The sequence below is a fragment of the Neovison vison genome, chromosome 14 (assembly GCF_020171115.1).
Source record: "Neovison vison isolate M4711 chromosome 14, ASM_NN_V1, whole genome shotgun sequence".
Classification (NCBI taxonomy): Eukaryota; Metazoa; Chordata; class Mammalia; order Carnivora; family Mustelidae; genus Neogale; species Neogale vison.
This window is the reverse complement of record NC_058104.1, coordinates 10,757,244-10,777,713: the sequence shown is the minus strand read 5'-3', so window position 1 is coordinate 10,777,713 and position 20,470 is coordinate 10,757,244. Positions and strand designations below refer to the sequence as shown.

At 63.5% G+C, this 20,470-nt stretch overlaps 2 protein-coding genes across 5 annotated transcripts in view; one reads left to right on the top strand and one right to left on the bottom strand.

The window, feature by feature from the left end:
• Positions 1 to 14,434, top strand: part of LOC122895425 (NADPH--cytochrome P450 reductase) — a 59,466-nt gene extending 45,032 nt beyond the window's left edge. For all 4 annotated transcript variants that reach the window (XM_044232827.1, XM_044232826.1, XM_044232824.1 and 1 more), the window contains exons 3-16: positions 4,621 to 4,669; positions 7,892 to 8,020; positions 9,577 to 9,726; positions 10,228 to 10,352; positions 10,679 to 10,768; positions 11,141 to 11,239; positions 12,140 to 12,256; positions 12,360 to 12,478; positions 12,598 to 12,779; positions 12,872 to 13,021; positions 13,258 to 13,528; positions 13,630 to 13,775; positions 13,856 to 13,941; positions 14,021 to 14,434. In XM_044232827.1, the coding sequence (XP_044088762.1) occupies positions 4,621 to 4,669; positions 7,892 to 8,020; positions 9,577 to 9,726; positions 10,228 to 10,352; positions 10,679 to 10,768; positions 11,141 to 11,239; positions 12,140 to 12,256; positions 12,360 to 12,478; positions 12,598 to 12,779; positions 12,872 to 13,021; positions 13,258 to 13,528; positions 13,630 to 13,775; positions 13,856 to 13,941; positions 14,021 to 14,165 (1,858 nt within the window). In that variant the 3' untranslated portion in view covers positions 14,166 to 14,434. The remainder of the gene's footprint in view (positions 1 to 4,620; positions 4,670 to 7,891; positions 8,021 to 9,576; positions 9,727 to 10,227; positions 10,353 to 10,678; positions 10,769 to 11,140; positions 11,240 to 12,139; positions 12,257 to 12,359; positions 12,479 to 12,597; positions 12,780 to 12,871; positions 13,022 to 13,257; positions 13,529 to 13,629; positions 13,776 to 13,855; positions 13,942 to 14,020) is intronic.
• TMEM120A (transmembrane protein 120A) lies at positions 14,416 to 20,444 on the bottom strand. Its single transcript, XM_044232828.1, has 12 exons — positions 20,261 to 20,444; positions 18,572 to 18,690; positions 18,217 to 18,333; positions 16,366 to 16,425; positions 16,115 to 16,210; positions 15,912 to 16,001; positions 15,676 to 15,741; positions 15,502 to 15,563; positions 15,296 to 15,388; positions 15,139 to 15,203; positions 14,960 to 15,028; positions 14,416 to 14,880 (listed from the first exon to the last, which is right to left on the bottom strand). Exons 1-12 carry the CDS (start codon positions 20,339 to 20,341, stop codon positions 14,767 to 14,769), a joined length of 1,032 nt encoding a protein of 343 aa, XP_044088763.1. The 5' UTR covers positions 20,342 to 20,444; the 3' UTR covers positions 14,416 to 14,766.
• Between the last annotated feature and the right edge of the window lie 26 nt (positions 20,445 to 20,470).

The following is a 20,470-nucleotide window of genomic DNA, read 5'->3' as shown; positions in this document are numbered from 1 at the left end:
GCTTTTCTGCCGATGTCGAAGCCTGGTGGGTGTCCGGTGGGTCGGGAGCCCTCCAGCCACCTGCTCAGGCCCGACGGCCCCAGAGGCCATGCTCGGTGCCAGGCTCGGGGCTGAGTGCAGAGGCCCAAGCAGCTGCCCCCCGAGCCGCAGATGGAGCGATGGGTCGGGGACACGGAGTCCCGGGCCCGGATGGAAGCCTGTGCCGCGCTGAAGGTGGTGACAGACAGCCTTCCCACGTGAGGAGCAGGGAGGGGTGCCCTGAGGAGGAGATTGTGTGCTATGTCGGACGGGATACGCAGGAGTTCGTGGGACGGAGAGCGTTGTGGGCGGAGGCACCAGGCCGCCGTGAGCGGGAGGTCAGCGTGGCCCAGGCTGTCTGGAAGGTGCGAGGCGCGCCCCGCACCCGAGGGATCTGTAGCTTCTCTGCTTTGGTCTCTGCTTGGGGCCTCGCTGTTCTGGTCGTCGTCGTCGTCCGGAGCCTTCCAGATCTGTCTCCACGCATGTTTCTAACCCTGCGCTGTGGCTTTCATTCTCTCGGTGCAGAAACATTTCGTGCTCGCTGTCGGGAAGAGGGGTGAGGGCTTGGGCTTAGAAGTCAGCCAAGGAAGGAAACAAAGTCGCTCAGCCCTGGGAGAGAACCGTTCTCCGCGCACTCGCCTGTGCTTTACGGACCTTTCCTTCTAGTCAAAACGAGATGGTGCCCCCTGCCTTATTCTGTAACCCGCGTTGTCCGCTTAGCGGCGTGTCACGAGCTTCCTTCCCCGCTGGTGGGTGGGAACTGTGCTCCCGTGTCCTGCCTCTCCCTAATTCTTAGACGTTGGAGTTGTGTCCCCCCCACTTTTATAACTGTAAAGTGTATTCGTGATACACTTTATTATTATATTATGTTATTATTATTACAATACGAAATTATAATACGAAAAACCAAAATTGGAAACAGCATAGGCACCACCTGCCTCGTGTTCGAATCCCGCAATTTCCCCTCTCAGGGTGCTGGGGTTGTTCTCTGGAGGCCATTTCTGGGAGGAATTAGCAGCGTGCTTTCCGTTTTTCAAGGACACAGACTCTTGTTTTGATCCTATGGGTCGCGCCTCCTACCCCAGACCGTGTGGTGGTCTGCGGCGGGGGGGGGTGGGTGGGGGGCACCGTTGAGGGGCTGCTTTTTAGGTGTCAGCTAAGTACATTTCATTTGTTTTCGTTTGTCGGTTCATACCTTGTGAACCTCGCCATTCTGACCATTTGTTAAGAAGTACAGATCAGTGGCTCTCGGGCGGCTGTGGCCACGTACAGAGGGAAGCCACGTGTGGTTTCCTCCCTGCGCTTCTCTCCCCGGCTCATCACAGTGTGTCCCTCGCCGAAGCGTCCGTTCACGCTCGAGTTTCTGGTTCAGTGTAGATCATCTGCTCTCATGGCTCAGAATTCACCAGGCGTGCAGCGGTGGGGGTCCGGCACCGAACCCTGGGAGAGCGTGCAGGGTTGCGAGCACCGTGGTCTGGGCGGAGCATGAATGGGAAAGGCAGGGAACACGTGGTTGTTTGAGGCCGGGCAGGGACAGATGCCAGACATGCGGTTCGAGATGTCCAGACACCGGGCCCCTTTGGAGTGGGGAGGGCAGGGGTGCAGGCCTGACGGCCTCCGGTCCTGCTCTTGCCCTGCTGCCTTGAGGGGAGGGCCTGTTCCGGGTTCCTGGGCTGCGGGGTTGTGTCTGGGTGGGAAGGTCTGGGCAGCGGGTGGTGGGTGGGGCCCGTGGGTCCCCACAGGTAATGCCCTTGAACTCCGGGGCCCTCAAAATGGCTCTGGTCCTGGACCTAATGTAGTGAAAAACCCAGGGGGCACAGATAGGAGCTCTGTTGCCTTTATGTTCACGAAATCACGTGTCTACACAGCTTGGCAGAGCCCTCCTCCAAAGGAAGCTTCCTGGTAGGTCTCCCTGCAGTCTCCAGCCCCCGGGCCCGCACTGTCGTGCCGCGGTGGGGGTGCATGTGTCTGCACGCGCACGTGCCTGCATCTGTGTCCCGTGGGACTTGATTGCACTTGCGCGTGCACAGGTGGCCACAGGATGTCGTGGGAGGAGCAAAGACCTTGGAGTCAGACTGGGGCCTGGCCCTTGCCGGACCCCCTTACTGGGCACAAATACTGCCGTTGGGCCACCGGCAGCCTCCCTGGAAGACGGACACTGGTCCCCCCCGGACACAGCGCTGCACCCTTTTTGTCTTTTTCTTTGTGTGACATTTGCCAGAGCCTGCACAGTGGTCTGTCAGGCCCGTGTTCTAGATGAGGAACAACAAAGCCCAGGTTCAAGTTCACTCGGCTGCGGATTGGCAGGCTGGCCGTGACAGCCCGGGCTGCCGAGCCTCTGCGTGACCCCCCAGCTCACTGCGCCCCTGCCGGCCCAAGGGTGTGTTCTGTGGGGAAAAAGCAGATTTGGGAAGCAAATTGGGGAACATAACCTTTATGAAAATAGCGTCTCTAGAGAAAGGGACACACAGAGAGATGACCTCAGCACATGAGCAAGGGCTAACTACCTCCCAGATCAAAGCACAGATTGTTCTCGGCGTCCTGGGAGCCCCCGCTGCCCCTCGCCGGGACCAGAGCCTGACTCCGGTCCGGTGCATGGGTTTCGCCTGTTCGGGGACTTTGTACAACGAAGTCATGCTCCCACTCTCTCCCCCGTCTGGCTTCTTGCACTTGGCCTCCCACCCCGGGACTCATTCACGCGCGTGTGCACAGTGATCCGTCATGCCATGACGGAGAATATCGTTCTCTGTTTGTTCTGCGGGTGGACGTTAATTAGGGTGTTTCCCGTTTGGCACCCACACGTCTAACGCTGCTGGAACATTCCACGCAAGGGCACTGTCCTGCATGGGCACTGCTGTGCTCTATCCGCTCTGCACCGGGGAGCAAGGTGCTGGGGTGTGGGCAGACAGGAGAGACCGCCGAGCAGCACTGGGGAGCCGCCAAGCCACCGTCTGCTGCGCCGTGGTCTTCTCTTCTGTTTCCCTGGTAACTAATGAGGCCGCTTCTCCCGATGGTAGCCTTAGATGCTCTCTTTAAGAAAATGCTTGTTCAGGTCTTTAGATAGCTTTTTTTTTTTTTTTTAAGCTATTTTTCATTTATTTGACACAGAGAGAGAGAGGTCACAAGTAGGCAGAGAGAGAGAGGAGGAAGCAGGCTCCCTGCTGAACAGAGAGCCCAATGCGGAGCTCGATCCCAGGACCCTGGGATCATGACCTGAGCTGAAGGCAGAGGCTCAACCCACTGACCCACCCAGGTGCCCCTTTTGATAGCTTTTTCTGTTGGATTATCCATCTTTTGCTAATTGATCTGTAAGGTTTTTCTTACATTCTCTACCCAAGTCCTTTCTTAGATACACAGAAATTGCAAACGTCTGCCGTGTCGTGGCTCACTTTTCATGTCCTTAACAGTGCCATCTTGAGACAACCACATTTTAGTGTTCAGACTGGTCACTGCATTCAAATTGGCCACATTGCGTGCTTCCCGAAGATTTGCCCTTCAGGGAGAGGTCTGGGTCTTGTGCCTTGCTGCCTTGAGCCTGAGGGTCCCTAGCAAGGCTGACTGGGTGGGTCTTTATTTTTGATTTTTGATTTTTTTTTTTAAGATTTTATTTATTTATTTATTTGTCAGAGAGAGAGAGAGACAGAGGCACAAGCACAAGCAGGCAAGAGTGGCAGGCAGAGGCAGAGAGACAGGCAGGCTCCCCGCTGAGCAAGAAGCCTGACGTGGGACTCGATCCCAGGACCCTGGGATCATGACCTGAGCCGAAGGCAGCGGCTTAACCCACTGAGCCACCCAGGTGTCCCGATTTTTGATTATTTTTTAAAGATTTATTTATTTCAGAGAGTGAGAGAGCACGGCGGGAGGGTCAGAGGCAAAAGGGGAGAGAGAATCTCGAGCAGACGCCACATGGCGTGTGGAGCTCGACACAGGGCTCGATCCCACGACCCTGAGCTCACCACCTGAGTCAAAACCAAGAGTCAGAGGCTCAGCTGACTGTGCCCACCCCCCATGCCCCTCACTGCGCATCTTTAGATGACTCCACAGGCCTGGGCCAAGGAGGAAGAGAAAAGGACGAGAAATGGAAGGGGGGCAGGAGGCCAGTGGCTGGGAGGGACAGGGTGGGCCGGCAGTGGTCCTGCTGTCTGGAGGGGGCGAGGTGCAGGTCCCCAGAACGTGCCATGGAGAAGGGAGCAGGTCCCTGTGGCCCCAGTGCTCGGACGGGAAGGGGGGCTTGGGGGCGAAGCCGGGGTCTGTGGAGGGAGGGACTGGATGCCCCCTGGGACCCTGTGCTGAGAGCCTTCCCAGAGAATGTGTGGGGTGGAGTGGCGGGCAAGGCAGGAGACAGCTTCTGAAGGGACTTGCGTGCCCCGGTCTGTGGCCGTGGGAGCCTGTGGGGACTGGAGGTGGGACAGGGCCATCCAGACCCTTGACTGGATGGTGAGGGTTGGGAGTAACATCCTTGACCCTTCTTTGTTCTCGCTGATCCTGGGGAATGGCCCCCTATCCCCGCTCTGGCAGGGGGGGCTCTCAAGAGGCTTTCGACTCCGAGTCCTGCCCCGGGGCCACGCACACCCATGCCCACCAGGTGCTTTTGTTTTTCAGGACGGCCTCTGTCAAGGACAGCAGCTTTGTGGAAAAGATGAAGAAGACGGTGAGTTTTCTCTGTGTCTGTGCCCGTCCCCAAGGGGTCGAGGCCCTGGTGGATGGGGGCGGGAGGCCGGCTCCAGCTCGGGGAGGGAGAGCAGGACAGGCACGGACGTTCTCCTCTCTCCAAAGCACGGAAGCTGTCCTGCGTGGCCCGGAAAGCTTCCGCTGTCTTTTGGATGTTTACTTCTTGAACCAACCACACTGTGAGACCAGCTTCTCCCTCCGACTCCGCGGCTCTCCCCTGTCCTCCTGCCCAGTCCAGGCCCGGGCCCGAGCGGGTAAAAACCTCACACAGCTGTGGCCAGTGCCCAGCCGTGGTTTTCTCTGGTTTTGATGAAGTATTTCCTGTTCCGGGAAAGTACTACATCCACACGCTTAAAATCCCAAACTCTTCAGGAGGAAGCCTCTCTCCTCCTGTCCCTGCCACTCAGCACCAGGGTTCTTAGCCTTTTGTGGATGCTTCTAGCGCTCCCGCATGCGAATGCCACCAGCCCCCAGATTCTCACGTCTCTTTAAAACACAAAGGGTGGCGTATTACACGCGGTCATACACCAGGCTCCTCTGTAGCCGCTGCTCTCTAAGTGACTGGTCTGTGTCAGAGCTCCTCGCCGAGTTCAGAGACGCCGCCTCCTCTGCCGAGCTCCATAGTGATTTCATTCTGCGACCGTGAACGTGACATTTGTCTTTCCGCCCCGTCAGTGGGCCCTTGGACTCCTTCTGACCCTTAGCTCTTAGGAACGGCGCTGCCCGCACTCTGGCGACCCATGTCCACATGAGCACGCACAGTAAAACCCCAGAACTGGAACCGTGGGATCCCAAGGCGTGCACTTTTGAACTTGAGCTGTAGAGGCTGCCAGGTGCCCCCCGCCACCGCCCCCGGGGTCACCCCGGTGCACTCCCATTAGCAGTGTGTGGGCAAACCTGGTGCCCCTGAGCTTTGCCAGGAGAGTTCATCATCCCAGTGTGGCGTTTGCCACTTTTCTAGGTTAGACAAAGCTCTCCCTGTGTCCTTCCAGTTTGCATTTTTCTTATGAATGAGTTTCGGCAGGTTTCCGCGTGTTGGGACAGCATTTCCCGTTTTATAGATTCTCTCTGCAAATCTCCCGCCTGCTCTTCTGTCGGGATCGGTCCTTCTCGAGGAATGCCTGGAAGTGAGGAGGGAGATGAACCCTGTTCGTGACATGAGTTAGATATTTTTCCTGGTTACACGTTCGTGTCGTGCCCCGAGCGGGTCACTGTGTTGTTATTCGTGTGCTTGATTCTTCCCGTGACTTCTGGACTTGAGTTCTTGGCAGTTTGAGTCATTAGCTGTAAACAGAAGAGAACTCTTGCACATTTTCTTTTCATTGCCTTCTAGTACTTTCTCACTGTTCGTAGCTAAAATCCGACGTTCGTAGCTAAAATCCGGTCTGTCGGGAATCTATCCCGCTGTCCAATGGGAGCCGTCGATCCCCCACTGAGCTCCGTGCCGCGGCCCGTCTTAGGATTCCCAGATGTATTTGGGCCTTTTTCTGGATTTTTGCTGTCGCAGTACGTGGTCAGGCTATCTGTGGACCGTGTCGTACTGTTTGAGTCTCGGAGGTTTCACAAAGCTCGCTTTCATTTCGGTACTGCTGCGCCCCGCCCCCAGCGCCCCCCTGCTTCTTACTTTAAATGTAACAGCTTCAGTGAGAAACAGCTCATGTTCCACACAGGTCACCTTTTAAAGTAGACACTTAAGAACTTAAAGTGTATTCCCAGATTTGCACCAACCACCACAGTCTGTTCTAGAACATTCTGTACCTCAAAAAGCCACCCTGTACCCATTAGCAACCACTCCCCACTCCCTAACCTGCATCCGCCTCAGCCTGAAGCAACCATTCAGCTACTTGCTGGGCCCCTTAGAGGGTTGCCCTTTGGGGGCCTTTCCTAGAAACAGAATCCTTCCGTGACCGGCTCCTTTCTCCGGGCCTCATGGCTCCGGGCTCCGTCTCATAGCGCGGGCCGGCGCTGCTTTCCTTCTCATCGCCCAATCACGCTCCAGCCGAAGGCTTTCTCTCTCCACCTGACCTCGAGGATGAAGCTGTGGAGGTAGAGAGAGCCGTTGGGATGTTGCTGTGGCTGGCGGTGCTGTCTGGATCGGTGCCGGCAGAACAGGCCTCTTGAATTCAGTCGCGTCTTTCTGCGCGAACTCCGTGCCTCTCGCTGTGGTTGAATCCTTCATCGGGAGCTTCTTGCAAGTTCCTCGGACGCTTCTCCCTGAGGACTTCCCACGTTTCGATGCCGCTGTAAACAATCAGCTACTATTTTATATCCTGTTTTATTCTCTTATCCTGAAATCCTAAGACTGTCCTGTTTTACTAAGCAGTTTTTCTAACAGTTATTTAAAAGAACGTTTTTGGATCATCTGTAGGACATTCGGGAAATAGAAAAGGTAAGAGAACACTTCAAAGCAGTTATAATCCATACATTTTCTTTAGTCCTTTGTAGCCACACATTTGGGCTCCGGGCAAAAACCAGACAGCGCTGTAGGGGTTGAGGGCACTGGAATCCTACCGCAGAGCGAACCTCACGTTGCGTAAAGGGACCGGAAGGGGGCCGGTGCCTCGCTTCCGTCTTCCGGGTCGTGCAGGGCCTGTCCGGCCGGCGGGGCCTAACTGGCTGCACCCCAAGCCGCAAGGGAGTCTGGGGAAGAGAGCGCGGCTTCTCTCCGGTGGCTGTGAAGGCCGCAGGAGGCAGGTGGGGGGGAGCGCGCGGGAGCCCACCCGCTGGGTACCTTTCCTGTCACCGAGACTTTTGTGAAGAGTATTTTGTAATCACGCACGGTTCTCCACGGGGAGACTGACTTTTGCTCTACTTCGGGCTGGTCTTTTCCCCTCGTGTGTGCGTGAGTATAAACACACACAGACGTACACACACTGTGGGTCGAGAACAAAGTGGGAGTATACGTACGTTTTGTTTCGTCTTTTTTTTTAACTGAACATTACATCGTGTTTTCTCCTGTGTCATTTAATCATCTGTCCGCACCGTGATCTCGAGCAGCTGCTTGTCTGGGTGGCCTTCGTCGCTGACAGCCAGTCGCCATGGCAGCGAGAGGACCGCCCCAGAGTGACTTAGGACTTGAGGCAGGAAGGAAGGGGGTCCCCTGGAGGGGACCTGCCCAGCCTGCCCCCCGGTCACCTGGAGGCTCTGGTGAAGCCTGTGGCTCGTGGTCCCTCACTGACACCCCGTGTCCGGCCTTCTCCAGGGCAGGAACATTATCGTGTTCTACGGCTCCCAGACGGGGACGGCGGAGGAATTTGCCAACCGCTTGTCCAAGGACGCGCACCGCTATGGGCTGCGGGGGATGGCCGCGGACCCCGAGGAGTATGACTTGGTGAGCACTCCCTGCCCCCCCCCCCCCGGCCTTTCCAGTAGCGTTGGTCAAGGCGTCTGGAGCGTAGAGACGTGTAAGGGACTGAGCCAGCCCAAGGGACGGACAGGCATGGGCATCCCCTGGCATTGGTCTGGGCCTGGTGACCCCGGGTCTGCAGGTGTGAGCTCCCGGGGCGTGCATACCCGGCCTTCCCTGCCACTCACACCACGGCTCTCCAGGGCTGGCCGGTGCTGGGAGGTGGGACTCAAGGCCCTAGTGGATTGGGTGGGGCGCCTGGGTGGCTCCGTGGGTTAAGCCTCTGCCTTCGGCTCAGGTCATGATCCCAGGGTCCTGGGATCGAGCCCCGCATCGGGCTCTCTGCTCAACGGGGAGCCTGCTTCCCCCCCCCCCCCGCCATCTCTCTCTGCCTGCTTGTGATCGCTGCCTACCAAATACATAAATCTTTAGAAAGAAGAAAACCGAATGGGTCTTAGCAGTCCGGGGAGGAAATGTTCTCCACCTCCCCTTTGTGCCCCCAAACCATGGCGGCAGGGGAGGGGAGGTGGTCCATGCTACCCTGGTGGGGGGGCACCTCACGGAGCCCTGCAGCTGGGCCACAACATGAGGTCATAGTAACTCATGTATTAACCGGAACAGGGCCAAAGGGAAGGGGCCAGTGGAGCCTGATAATTGGGGGTTAAGGCCGCCTATTGGGAGCCACAGTATGCCCCTGTCCCCGATCAGCTGTCCTCAACACAGTGCTCCGTCAGGCCACCCAGGCCTCGTGTCCTTCTCCCTGCCCGCGGCCTCTCTCAGAGAGGGGAGCCGCGCGGCTTGCCTTGCTCGGGCGCCTCCTGGCATCGGCTCTTCACGCTTCCCCGAGCATGGCGATGGAAACTTCCAGCTGTCTGCTTGCCTCCTGATGGGGGGTAAGAGAGCTGAGACCAGCCTGGCCCCCGGCCCCAGGTAGAGGCAGCGGCCAGGGGGAGTTGCCGGAGTTGCCTTCCTGCTCGTCCGGATGGGGTCCTTCCTGCAGCTCCCGCACCACACTGCCCAGGGCCCTTTCTCAGACCCGCACTCCTGTCCCCCGACTGCCCCACCCCCAACCTTCAGTCTCGGTGGCCCGCACCGCCCCTCAAGTCTGCCCACAGCCCTGTGTTAATTTGGCCAACAGTTGGTTAGGGCCCCACTGTGCTCCTGGGGCTTTGTGGGATGAGGGGTTCTCCCCCAGGGGCCGAGGCCCGAGGCCCAGGGAAGCAGGCTGGGAACGGCTGCTGGCTCCGTACCCAGGCCCTCGCATGTTTTCATCCGTGTCTGTTCTTTTCCTCTGGAAGTGCTTCCTTCCTCCACTCAGAACCAACTGTCCCACTCACCGGTTCACACGCCACCCTCCTCCGTGCAGCCCTCCATGACCGCTTGGTGCCCCTTCCTGAAGGACTTCCTGGCCCTCCCAGAGCCTGTGGGATGTGGCAGCTGCCCCAGGCAAAGCCCGGGCTCACCCGTCCGCATCCACCAGCGAAGACCTGACATGGCTCAGTCGAGGTCGCTGGGCCCGGGCCCTGCTCTTGTCTCCCCAGGCTGACCTGGGCAGCTTGCCGGAGATCGAGAACTCCCTGGCCGTGTTCTGCATGGCCACCTACGGTGAGGGGGACCCCACGGACAACGCCCAGGACTTCTATGACTGGCTCCAGGAGACCGACGTGGACCTCTCCGGAGTCAAGTATGCGGTGAGTCACCCCAGCTTCCCTGCAGCAGCCTCTCCCCAGCCTGTGGCACCTCCCCTGGGCAGCTGGCCCCCCTCTGTGTCCCAGCAGAAAGCTTCCCGTTCCCATCTCCTGCTCATCAGCCAGGACTGAGAACAGGGGGCCTCAAGCTGGGGGTGCCTGCGGGGGAGACCCAGGGACAGCCCTCTCGTCTGCCCCCTGCCACTTTGCTCCCAGGGACACTGGGTGCAGGAGAACACAGGCGAGAAAGGTGGACCAGGCCGGCCCAGATTCGGAGCCCCGGGGCTGGTGGGGGGGTGAATTGCCCGCTGCCCCTCCCAGGGTTGAGGCTTAGAGGCTGCGGCTCACCAAAGCCCACCACTTCCAGGGGTCACAGTGGCCCACCTCACAGTGCCGGTGTCTGGCAGCCGTGGAGGCCTGAGCCTGTGGCATGGCCGGCTAGGGGGTGGGGGTACTCACCCCGACCCCGGACCTGGCCCCAGACCCGCCTCTCTGTCCACACAGGTGTTTGGTCTTGGCAACAAGACCTACGAGCACTTCAATGCCATGGGCAAGTACGTGGACAAGCGGCTGGAGCAGCTCGGCGCCCAGCGCATCTTCGAGCTGGGCATGGGCGATGACGATGGGAAGTGAGTGCCTGGTCCCAGCCGGGGGGGGGGGGGGGGCGGTCAGGGCCGACTGCGCACACGAGGGGAGGGGAGCGCAAAACCACACCTCAGCAAGCCTCCTGCCGGGCGTCACCCAGGGCAAAGGAAGGCGGTCCCCGCCCCTGTCCCCGTCCCCCTTTTTGCCTCGCCCCCTCCTCTCGGCCAGCCGGGCGCGGAGGGAGGCTGCGCCCGGTTAGCACAGACCCTCCAGATGGTGCCCCGCGCCTTGGGTTACATCCCTGAGTGGCCGTCGAGCTGCGTGGGGCCGGGGGCTCCCGAGGGCTGGGCTCATTCCCTCTCGTCTCCAGCCTGGAGGAGGACTTCATCACGTGGCGAGAACAGTTCTGGCCGGCCGTGTGCGAGCACTTCGGGGTGGAGGCCACCGGAGAGGAGTCCAGGTGAGACGGGGCCCGTGGGCTGCGGGGGAGAGCCGGCCTGCTGGGGTCCCAGCGAGGACACCAGAAGCCAGGAGCAACTCGGGCGCAACACGAGGGCCCCCGGGCCCAGCACTTGGGCTCTGCCCGCAAGTGCTGGGTGGCAGGGGGCTTCCTTATGTTCTTACGGAAGGGCCTTGAAGCCCGCGGCAAGCTGGGCTGCCCCAGCCCTCCCTGGCTCCCTGTCAGCTCGCTTTCCTTCCGGCCACCGCTAGGCCCTCCCCCAGAAGGCGCGGTCTCTGTCCCTGGCCCCACGGTCTCTGTCCCTGGCCCCGGCCCCGAGGCAGCCTCCCTCCTCTCAGGCCCCTCCCATCTCACCCCGTCTCCCCTTCCCAGCATCCGCCAGTATGAGCTTGTGGTCCACCCGGACATAGACCCGGCCAAGGTGTACGTGGGGGAGATGGGCCGTCTGAAGAGCTACGAGAACCAGAAACCGTGAGTTGAGCGCGCTCGTGGGGGCTCCGGGCGCCCGGAGGAGCTGGCAGCCCCTTCACCTCCACCCTCACCCGGAGCGGGCAGGGGTGGGGGCACCCGCGATTTCATCCCCACCACCCAGGAGGGCATAAGGCCTAGAGCAGAGAGGCGGAGGCTGCCCCGGCCTCTCCCAGTGGTCCCCCAGGCCAGGCCACAGCAGCTGGGAAATGGGCCCTGGGCCATCAGCACTTCCTGAGACACAGCTCCGTAAAGACCCTGGGGCGGGGAGGCCCAGATCCGTGCCCGGACCAGGACAGCGTGAGCCTGGCCAAACTTTGGCCGAAGTTAAGTCACCTGCCTTAACACCCACCTTGGTATCTGGACTTTGTCCAAACACAGCGTTCCTCTCTTGGGCCCCCGACTCGTCTTACCCCTGGGTGCCGCCCAGGGGAAGTCCCCCCAGTATCCCCAGGATTTTAGACCAGCGGCCCTGCTTTAAGAGGGAAGTGCACGTTTCAGTGACTGTGCAGGGTTCAGCTCTGTTTGTGCCCGGTGCAGGGCACGTGGGGTGAAGGAGCTCTGCTCCGCGGTTGCCGGGGGCCCGGGCCCCTCGGTCTGGGGGAGCCATTGTCAAGGGGGTCTGGTAGCGTGTGGAGGGTCTCCTGGGTTTTAGGGGCCAGCCTCTTTTTCCTGATCTGCAAACAAGGAACCGATAACCTAGCTCTGCCCGCTCTGGGGGGTGGTGGGGGGCACTGCTTTGGATCGGGCTGGGAGAACCTTTTACATAACTGAGAGCCTTGCTGGGGCCCTGGAGGTCAGCTCTGAGGCTCCCTGTGTCCTGTGAAACCCGAAGGCTCCGTGGGGGCGGGGAGATGCAGGCGAGCCCCGGCCAATCACAGAACCGCTCTCTTCCCCACCCAGCCCCTTCGATGCCAAGAATCCGTTCTTGGCTGCGGTCACCACCAACCGGAAGCTGAACCAGGGAACCGAGCGTCACCTCATGCACCTGGAATTAGACATCTCTGACTCCAAACTCAGGTGCCGGCGGCTGCCCCCTGCCTCAGCCCGCCCAGGGCCTCCGGGCTGCCTTCGCCACCGGCCCAGACACCTCCTGAGCCCCACGTTCCCCTCGGCCCCCCAGGTATGAATCCGGGGACCACGTGGCCGTTTACCCAGCCAATGACTCTACCCTGGTCAGCCAGCTCGGCGAGATCCTGGGTGCCGACCTGGACGTCGTCATGTCCCTGAACAATCTCGACGGTGAGTCCCCGAATCCACGGCCCACCCCCACCCCCCTGCCGAGCCCCCAACCATCCCGGGTGCTGGAGCAGACCCACAGGTCAGCGGCCACTAAGCCCAGTCATCCGGTCTCCCTGCAGAGGATTCCAACAAGAAGCACCCCTTCCCCTGCCCCACGTCGTACCGCACGGCCCTCACCTACTACCTGGACATCACCAACCCGCCGCGCACCAACGTGCTCTACGAGCTGGCCCAGTACGCCTCCGAGCCCTCCGAGCAGGAGCAGCTGCGCAAGATGGCCTCGTCCTCGGGCGAGGGCAAGGTGGGCCCTGACCTTCCGCCGCCCGCACCGGGTGCCGCCGCCTCGGCCGTGTGCCCCGCGCCCGCGTCTCACCCCGCCGCCGTCCTCCGCAGGAGCTGTACCTGAGCTGGGTGGTGGAGGCCCGGAGGCACATCCTGGCCATCCTGCAGGACTACCCGTCCCTGCGGCCCCCCATCGACCACCTGTGCGAGCTGCTGCCCCGCCTCCAGGCCCGCTACTACTCCATCGCCTCGTCCTCCAAGGTGCGGGGCCGGCTTTGGGGGGGGCGGGAGTGCTCCGGGCCGCGGGGCTGCTGACGGCGCTCGGCCTGTGTCGAGCTGGCCAGGCGGCTGCTGGGAAGGGGCTTCTGAGGAGCCCTGGGGGCCACAAAGGGCCCCAAGCGGGGGGTTGGGGGACACCCCAGTATGGAGGAGACTCCGGCAGCGGGCCCCGGGGAACCAGGGCCTGGGGCGTACTCACCCCTGCCCGCCCCCACCAGGTCCACCCCAACTCCGTGCACATCTGTGCCGTGGCCGTGGAGTACGAGACCAAGGCCGGCCGCGTCAACAAGGGCGTGGCCACCAGCTGGCTGCGGGCCAAGGAGCCGGCCGGGGAGAACGGCCGCCGGGCCCTGGTGCCCATATTCGTGCGCAAGTCCCAGTTCCGCCTGCCTTACAAGGCCACCACGCCGGTCATCATGGTGGGCCCCGGCACCGGGGTGGCTCCCTTCATCGGCTTCATCCAGGAGCGGGCCTGGCTGCGGCAGCAGGGTGAGCGTGCGCGCCGGACGGGTCCCGTGGGGTCGGGCGCGCTCCCCCACCCCTGCCCCGAGGCCCCACCTCACCCCTGCCCGCCACCCCGGCCCCCGCAGGCAAGGAGGTCGGGGAGACGCTGCTGTACTACGGCTGCCGGCGCGCCGACGAGGACTACCTGTACCGCGAGGAGCTGGCCGGGTTCCAGAAGGACGGCTCCCTCACCCAGCTCAGCGTGGCCTTCTCCCGGGAGCAGCCACACAAGGTGAGGCCTCGGGCCGGCCCCACGCCTCGGTGCCGGGACCGTGCCGGGACCGTCGCCCTCACCGTGCGCCCTCACCCCAGGTCTACGTGCAGCACTTACTGCGGCGGGACAAGGAGCACCTGTGGCGGCTGATCCACGAGGCCGGCGCCCACATCTACGTCTGCGGGTGAGTGAGGGCGCAATGGGGGGGCGAGGCCGGCCCGCCCGTGGGGGGCCCTTGCCCAGCGCTTTCCTTCCTGCCCCAGGGACGCTCGGAACATGGCGAGGGACGTGCAGAACACCTTCTACGACATCGTGGCCGAAGCGGGGGCCATGGAGCACGCGCAGGCTGTGGACTACGTCAAGAAGCTGATGACCAAGGGCCGCTACTCACTGGACGTGTGGAGCTAGGCCGGCCCTGCGGGCCCCACAGCCCGGCTTCCCGGGATCCCCGCCCTCGCTCCCTCCCGCCAGTCTCCTGGGGGGTCTCCGCAGGGCCCCCGCTCTGGGAGCAGCAGCGGGGACCGCTCCAGGCCCCGGGGAACATTCAGGCCCCTCAGGGCTGTACATCCGGGGCTCTGCACAGCTCGGCCGAGCCCCAACCCCTCCACGTTATTTTCAATGACTGTAAATAATTTTAAATAATCTCTGCTCCTTGGAATAAAGTTCTGTTTTCTGTATTTGCTATTGCTTGAGTAGGTCTGGGGTCTGCCCGCGTCTACTTAACTCAGAACCCGGAGGCGCCACGCGGTGGTGATGCCGAGGCCCCGCCTGACCCTTCCGAGAGCACACACCTCGGGGCGCCTCTCTGCCACGCTTCCTTTATTCAGGCTGCTGGCCCCCCCGCTCCCTGCAGGCGCGGCGCCTTCGGGGCCCACAGGGCCCACAAAACCCCAGGGAGAGCATCAGAGACCCTCCCGCATAAGGCGAGCCCCCTACCGCTCCAGCAAAGGGGACAGGAGCCCCTGCCGGGCCAGGGGCACCGGAGGGAGCCAGGCAGGCCAGCCCAGACTCATTCTTTCTTGCTCCCACGCCTCTGACTGTGGAATTTCTGGTGCACGACCCGCAGGGTGGTGAAGAAGTTGCCGAGGAAGAGGAGGAGGAAGGGGAAGCCGCACATGAGCACCTGCAGGAGGAAGCGGGTGAGGGTGGGGCCTGGCACCCCTGCGGCGTCCCTGCCCCCCCAGCCCAGGGCCCTGGCTCACCTGCCACTCCTTGCACTCGGGGTCCCGGGCCAGGCTGAACAAAGTCAGCGCGTTGAAAAGCTGCCAGAACTGGGAGGGATGAGGGTTTCAGACAGAAGCCGGTCCCCACGACGGCCCAGAGCCAGCGCTGGGGACGCCGGCCGGACGCACAGGGCGGGGGCCGGGCAGAGACAACTTACGTGTCCGAAGAAGAGAAAGGGCAGCAGGAAGGTGAGGCCGCGCCACATCCAGGACTGGAAGCCCTCTGTGGGGGAGGGGCGGACACGGTCTCAGCCCCGCGTGGTCGGGAAAGGCCCCCGTCAGGATGCCCGGGAGCGGAGGCCGCACCCGACTCACCCACAGTGAGGTCCATGGTGTGCCTCTCGCCCAAGGCCCGCAGGCGGTATAGACAGCCGCTCTGGTAGTAGTACTGCAGGAACTGCACAAAGCCTGGGGCCGGGGAGCAGCGGAACTGGGCTGGGGCCCAAAGTCCCCACCGCCCCCCGGCCCGCTCCCTGTGGGAGGGGGTTCCCGTGTGGAGCAGGGCCCCCCGAGACACTCACTCTGGTACATGGAGAAGGACAAGAACTGGTTCCGGAACTTCTGGTACATGAGGCCGTCGGGCCTAAGGCAGAAAGCAGAGGAAAGGGCAGGAAGAAGCTCAGAACACCCTGGGTCTACCCCACGCCCCCCTGCACCCCAACCCCCATGCCCCGGGAGCCAATCTGGCCACTCACCACGTCAGCATGACTCCCGACAAGAAAGTGGACACGTAGTGATGGAAAACCCACCAGCCTTTGATCCTGTGGTGGGGAGCTGCGGTCACTCCCGTCCCCGAGGCCCCGAGGCCCCGAGGGATCGGAGCTCGGGGACGGGATGCCAGGCTGCGGTGGGAGGAACCCGTCCCCCGGGGTCCGCAGCCCCCCCCCAGCCCCGCCCCGCCCCAGAGCAGGCCCGGCCGGGCCTCGCGCACCGGGAGCCGTTGTTGATGAGGATGCTCTCGCGGATGGTGAGCGTGCAGTAGTACCAGACCAGCAGGAAGTTGAAGGCGGCGTCCGTCACCCTGCGGAGGGCACAGAGGGTGGGCGCCGGCGCCGGCAGGGAGCAGAGGGCACAGAGGGTGGGCGCCGGCGCCGGCAGGGAGCGGGGTGCGGCCCCGAGCGGCAGGACACCCACCTGGAGTTGAGGAGGAAGCGGCAGGTGAAGGAGATGAGGATGAGGATGATGGTGAGGTAGAGCTTGAACTTCTCGTACTCGTCCTTGTAGGCGAACCTGGGGGGGCGCACACCCGGGGCACAGGCTGGGGTGCTGGAGGGAGGCTCCCGGTCCGGACAGGCTTCCGCAGGCGGCTCGGGGCCAGCCCGGGAAGCGCGGGGCAGAACGGAAAGGACCAGGAGGGCGGAGCGCAGGGCTGGGACAGCACTTACTTAGCCTGCTTGCTCAGGAGTGTCACATTGACATTACCCAGGACCAGGCTCAGGTACAACCTGCGGGAGGGGGACACCAGGTAAGGAGAGGCCCCCGCTGAGGGGAAAGCCAGTGGCACAGAGCAGGGGGGCCTACCTGGCCTCAGCCCCACGCCCCCTGCGGCTTAGGGTTCAGACCTGGGGGGCAGCGCAGACCGGCTCCACAGGAAGGAAACATGGGGCGCAGCCCTTCTGCCCGCTCCCCGGGCCTGCTCCTGGCTAAACCAACATCCCCTCCCTTGTCTTCCCCCCAACCCCAGCTCCCCACGGAAGGGCCTCCAGGGCGGCCGGGCTCTCCCACCCCGTGGAAGCCAGGCCCGAAGCTCCTATGGCCCCCGGGGCTCTGGGCGGCACTCGATGCCTGTGTGCACGCCTGCCCCCAGGTTCCCACCGCCTCCGAGAAGCTTCCGCCCGGAGTCCGCCGGGGCACCCGCACCAGGGCCACAGCAGGGCCGGGAAGGGCCGCCTCCGAAACTCTGCTCGCGCTCTGCCCCCGAGTGCCCAGCATCCCAAGCTGGTTTCGCCAGGCAGACCCTGGCCCTCATGGAGGCTTCCAGACCTCCCAACCCTGGTCTCCTTTCCCGAGCCAGCCGAGTCCCCAGGGCCCCCTCCCACAGCAGCCACTTTCTTGTCCACCCAACCACCCCCAGCCTCCTGCCGCCGTTCCTCCCACCAACAGAGCCTGTCTGGCCAGATGAATCCCAAGAGGTGACCGTGTCCTACGTGTGAACGACACGGCGCACCCACTCGGGCTGTGGGCACAGGCTCAGGGTAGTTAAAGGACTTGTCCCAGACAGCGAAGAGACGAGGGGGTACAGCAGGCACTTGGCCCAGCCGCCTCTCCGCGTCGCCACCGGCTCCCTACACCCTCCCCACAGAGGCCTTGTCAAAGCCTCCCTCCAGGCTGACATCTCTGGGAGGTGGGGGGACCCTCCTCACCAGCTCCAAACACTCTCCCACTGCAAGTGAGAAGGGCCTGCCCACCTCCCCAGGGGTGTCCCTTTGCTGGGTCTGTGCTCCGGGGGCCCTGGCCCCGGCTCTCGGCAGGGAGAGGCGCTCCAGTCTTCCCTGGGTACCGAGTAACACCAACCCCCGAGCGTCCGCTTCTGCTCACAGCTGAGCTTCTGAAGAGCTGCCGCACTCGCCCGGCCCCCCCAGCTCTCTGTCCCCCATTAGCAACCTCCACCTCCACCGTCCTGCGGAGCGCTCCTCCCCCGGACTCCCCGGACACGCCCCCCCTCCTGTGTGGCTCTTGACCCCCCCGGGCCGTCTGATCTGAGGCTACTGGCCCCCCCTTACCCCTGTCGTCCCCGGGGACATGGCCCTTCGCAGCCGTCTTGCTGCCCCAGGCCTCCTCTGGGTGATTTTTACTCACCCTAGGGTCGTGCACTGGCCCCTGCCCTCCCCTCGGTGCCTGTGGCTGCCCAGCCTGCTGGGCCCGAAGCCTGGCTTCGCCTCCTGTCTCCTCACCACCTGCCACCCCGAGCTCTGGCCGCGCGCGCGGTCTCCACCCGCCCGCGCCCGACAGGCTCCCTCCTCCTCGATCCTCTCCGCTCTCCCTGACCTCCAGGCTGGGCCAGGCGTCCCTCACGGCGACCCTCACTGCGCTCCCCCATTCCCTGTCCTTCCGCCACAGAACACCCGTCTCCGGGAGCTGTCACCGTCGCTCTAGCTGTCTCCCCAGCCTGACGGCTCAGCCCCCAGCGGGCCCAGGGACCATCTGCCGGCCGACTGACGGGGCAGAGGAGCCCACGCTTCAGGCCACTCTCCCAGGGGCATCTGGGCACTGGGCTTGGGGGAAAGGGGTCTCACCCATTCTTCTTGGGCAAATAGGCCTCCATATCGAAGAAGAGGCCCTGGCGCTCCTTGATCTGGTTCTCCAGCTCCTGGGCGGCCTCCCTGGCCCCCGACTGCAGGGACGGTTTGCATCTGTAGGTGGGGGCACGGAAGCCAGAGTCAGGGCGGTCCCCCTTCCCCCGGGGTATCACATAGGACACCTGCAGGGCAGGAGATGAACATGGCCCCACGGGGCGGGGAGAGGGGAGAAGCCATGCCCTGGACACGCAGGAGTCAGTGCCTGCTCTCCGTCCACTGCAGATCTGACCCCCAGCCCTAGGCCAGGGGGTATGGAGGCTTGGGGGGTCACGGGGAAGGGGGGGGTCCTCACTTTTTCAGGACAAGAGCGAGCTCCTGGAGCTGCTTCTTCTGCCGAGTGATGGCGCCGGTACAGCCGTTCTGCAGCTTGGTCAGCTCCTCCAGCTTCAGGCGGTACAGCCGATGGGTCTCCTGGGGAGCGGGCAGGGGGCCAGAGTGAGCTGGGGCCTGCCAGGTAGAGAGTGGGGCTCTCCGGGAGGGTCTGAGCGGGAAAGGAGTCAGCCAGCTGAGGGACCCCCTGAGATCGCCCTCTCCCCGAGGCAGGCCAGGAGAGGGGGCTCCCCTGCCAGCCCAGAAGCCCTCACAGCACGCCATCCAGGAAACAGACCAGGTCCCAGGAGCTTTGCTGCATCTCTGCCCGCCTACTAGCTGTCCCCACCCCTCTCTGCCCCACCCAGAGTCTGGATTCCAGGCGCAAGGGTCTGCCTTCTGGACCAGTCAGGCTGCCTGAAGCCACTGTGGTTCCCTCAGACCCAGCCTGCTGGTGCAGGGGGAGCGGGAGCTGTCCCAGCAGCCTGCCTCCCAGGTTAAAGGTCATCAGGCTTCAGCCCTTAGAACTCCTGCCGTGGAGACCAGTCCTTTTACCCCTCCCCCCGCACCTTTGGCCCCAAGCCTCCCAGAGCACTTTGCCCCGGTGGGTGAGTTTCCAGAAGAGCAGCCTGGAGACAACCAGGGGCAGCGTGAGGAAGGTCAGGCCGGGGCGGCCAGGCTGAGAAGCAGGTCTGCCCGGCCGGCACTCGGGCAGGAGCACTAGCCTGAACAGCCTTGGTCGGGCCTGGGGGCGGCAGGAAGGGGCTGGCAGCGGCCCAGAAAAGAGAAAGGCAGGACGAGTCCACAGCTGTCCAGGCTCCATCCTCCCCCAGTCTTGTTTCTCATGCCCTGCAGGGGCCACCACGCCCCGTAAGAACCCAACACGGGCCACATCTGCCCGCCAACCACTTCTCTCCTGTCTGAGACCGGCCGCCGTCTCCCTGCTGCCTCCCCACAGAACCGCACGGTCCACACGAGCCAGATCCCCACGGCTCCTCCCAGGGGCTCCCTGGCCGCATCCGAAAGGTCCCAACCGTGCCCAGGCCCATGAGCTCCCTGGAGGGTCTGATCCACCCGCTTCTGCCCTCCCTCTCCTTCCAGCGGCCACACAACCCTGCCTCGGCAGGTGCTGCCCTTCAGGCTGGACGGGCGCCGCGCCCACCCAGGCATTGCCCCTGGACACTCGCCCTGGCGGGGCCGGGCCCTCGGGACCGCTCCCCCTCCCGGCCGCTCCCCCGCCGCACTCAGCCCAGACCCCAGCGCTGCCCCAAGGCGGCTCCAGCCACGCCGGCGCCCCCAGCATGTTTGCTGAGTGACTGACCCAAGGCCGGGCCCCGCCGGCTTCGACTCAGGCGGCCACTCCCCTGGGAGAGGACGGGGCTGGGTCAGGGCCGCCTTCCGGGGCCTCCACGAAGGCCCCAGGTGCGCCAGGCTCCGCGGGTTTGCGCCGGGGTCGCGGCCGTGGGGGCAGCGCCGGACACGCAACCCAGGCCGAAGGGAGGGTCCCGGCTAGGACCCCCAGGACCCGGGGCCTCGCCACCCTCTGGAGCGACGCCAGGGCCCACGACCCTTGACCCCGAGCCCCCCACTACCTGACCCGCGGCTGCCCGACCCTTGACCTCGAGCCAAGAGCCGCGGCTCAGGGCCACTGGGCGCCCGCACCGGCACTCACCTGGATGCTCTGGAAGTCCTGCTGCAGCTCCTCCCAGTCTCGCAGGCAGTCCCCCAGCGGGCCCGGGGCCGGGAGATGCATGGCTGCCGGGCCACGCGCCGGACAAGCCGAGTCGAGGACCGCGCCGCAACCCCGGGCCGCCCGAGTAGCCTCCGCCGCCTCCGCCGCCGCCCCCGACCGCTTCCGGGCTCGCGCCGCCGCCGCCACCAA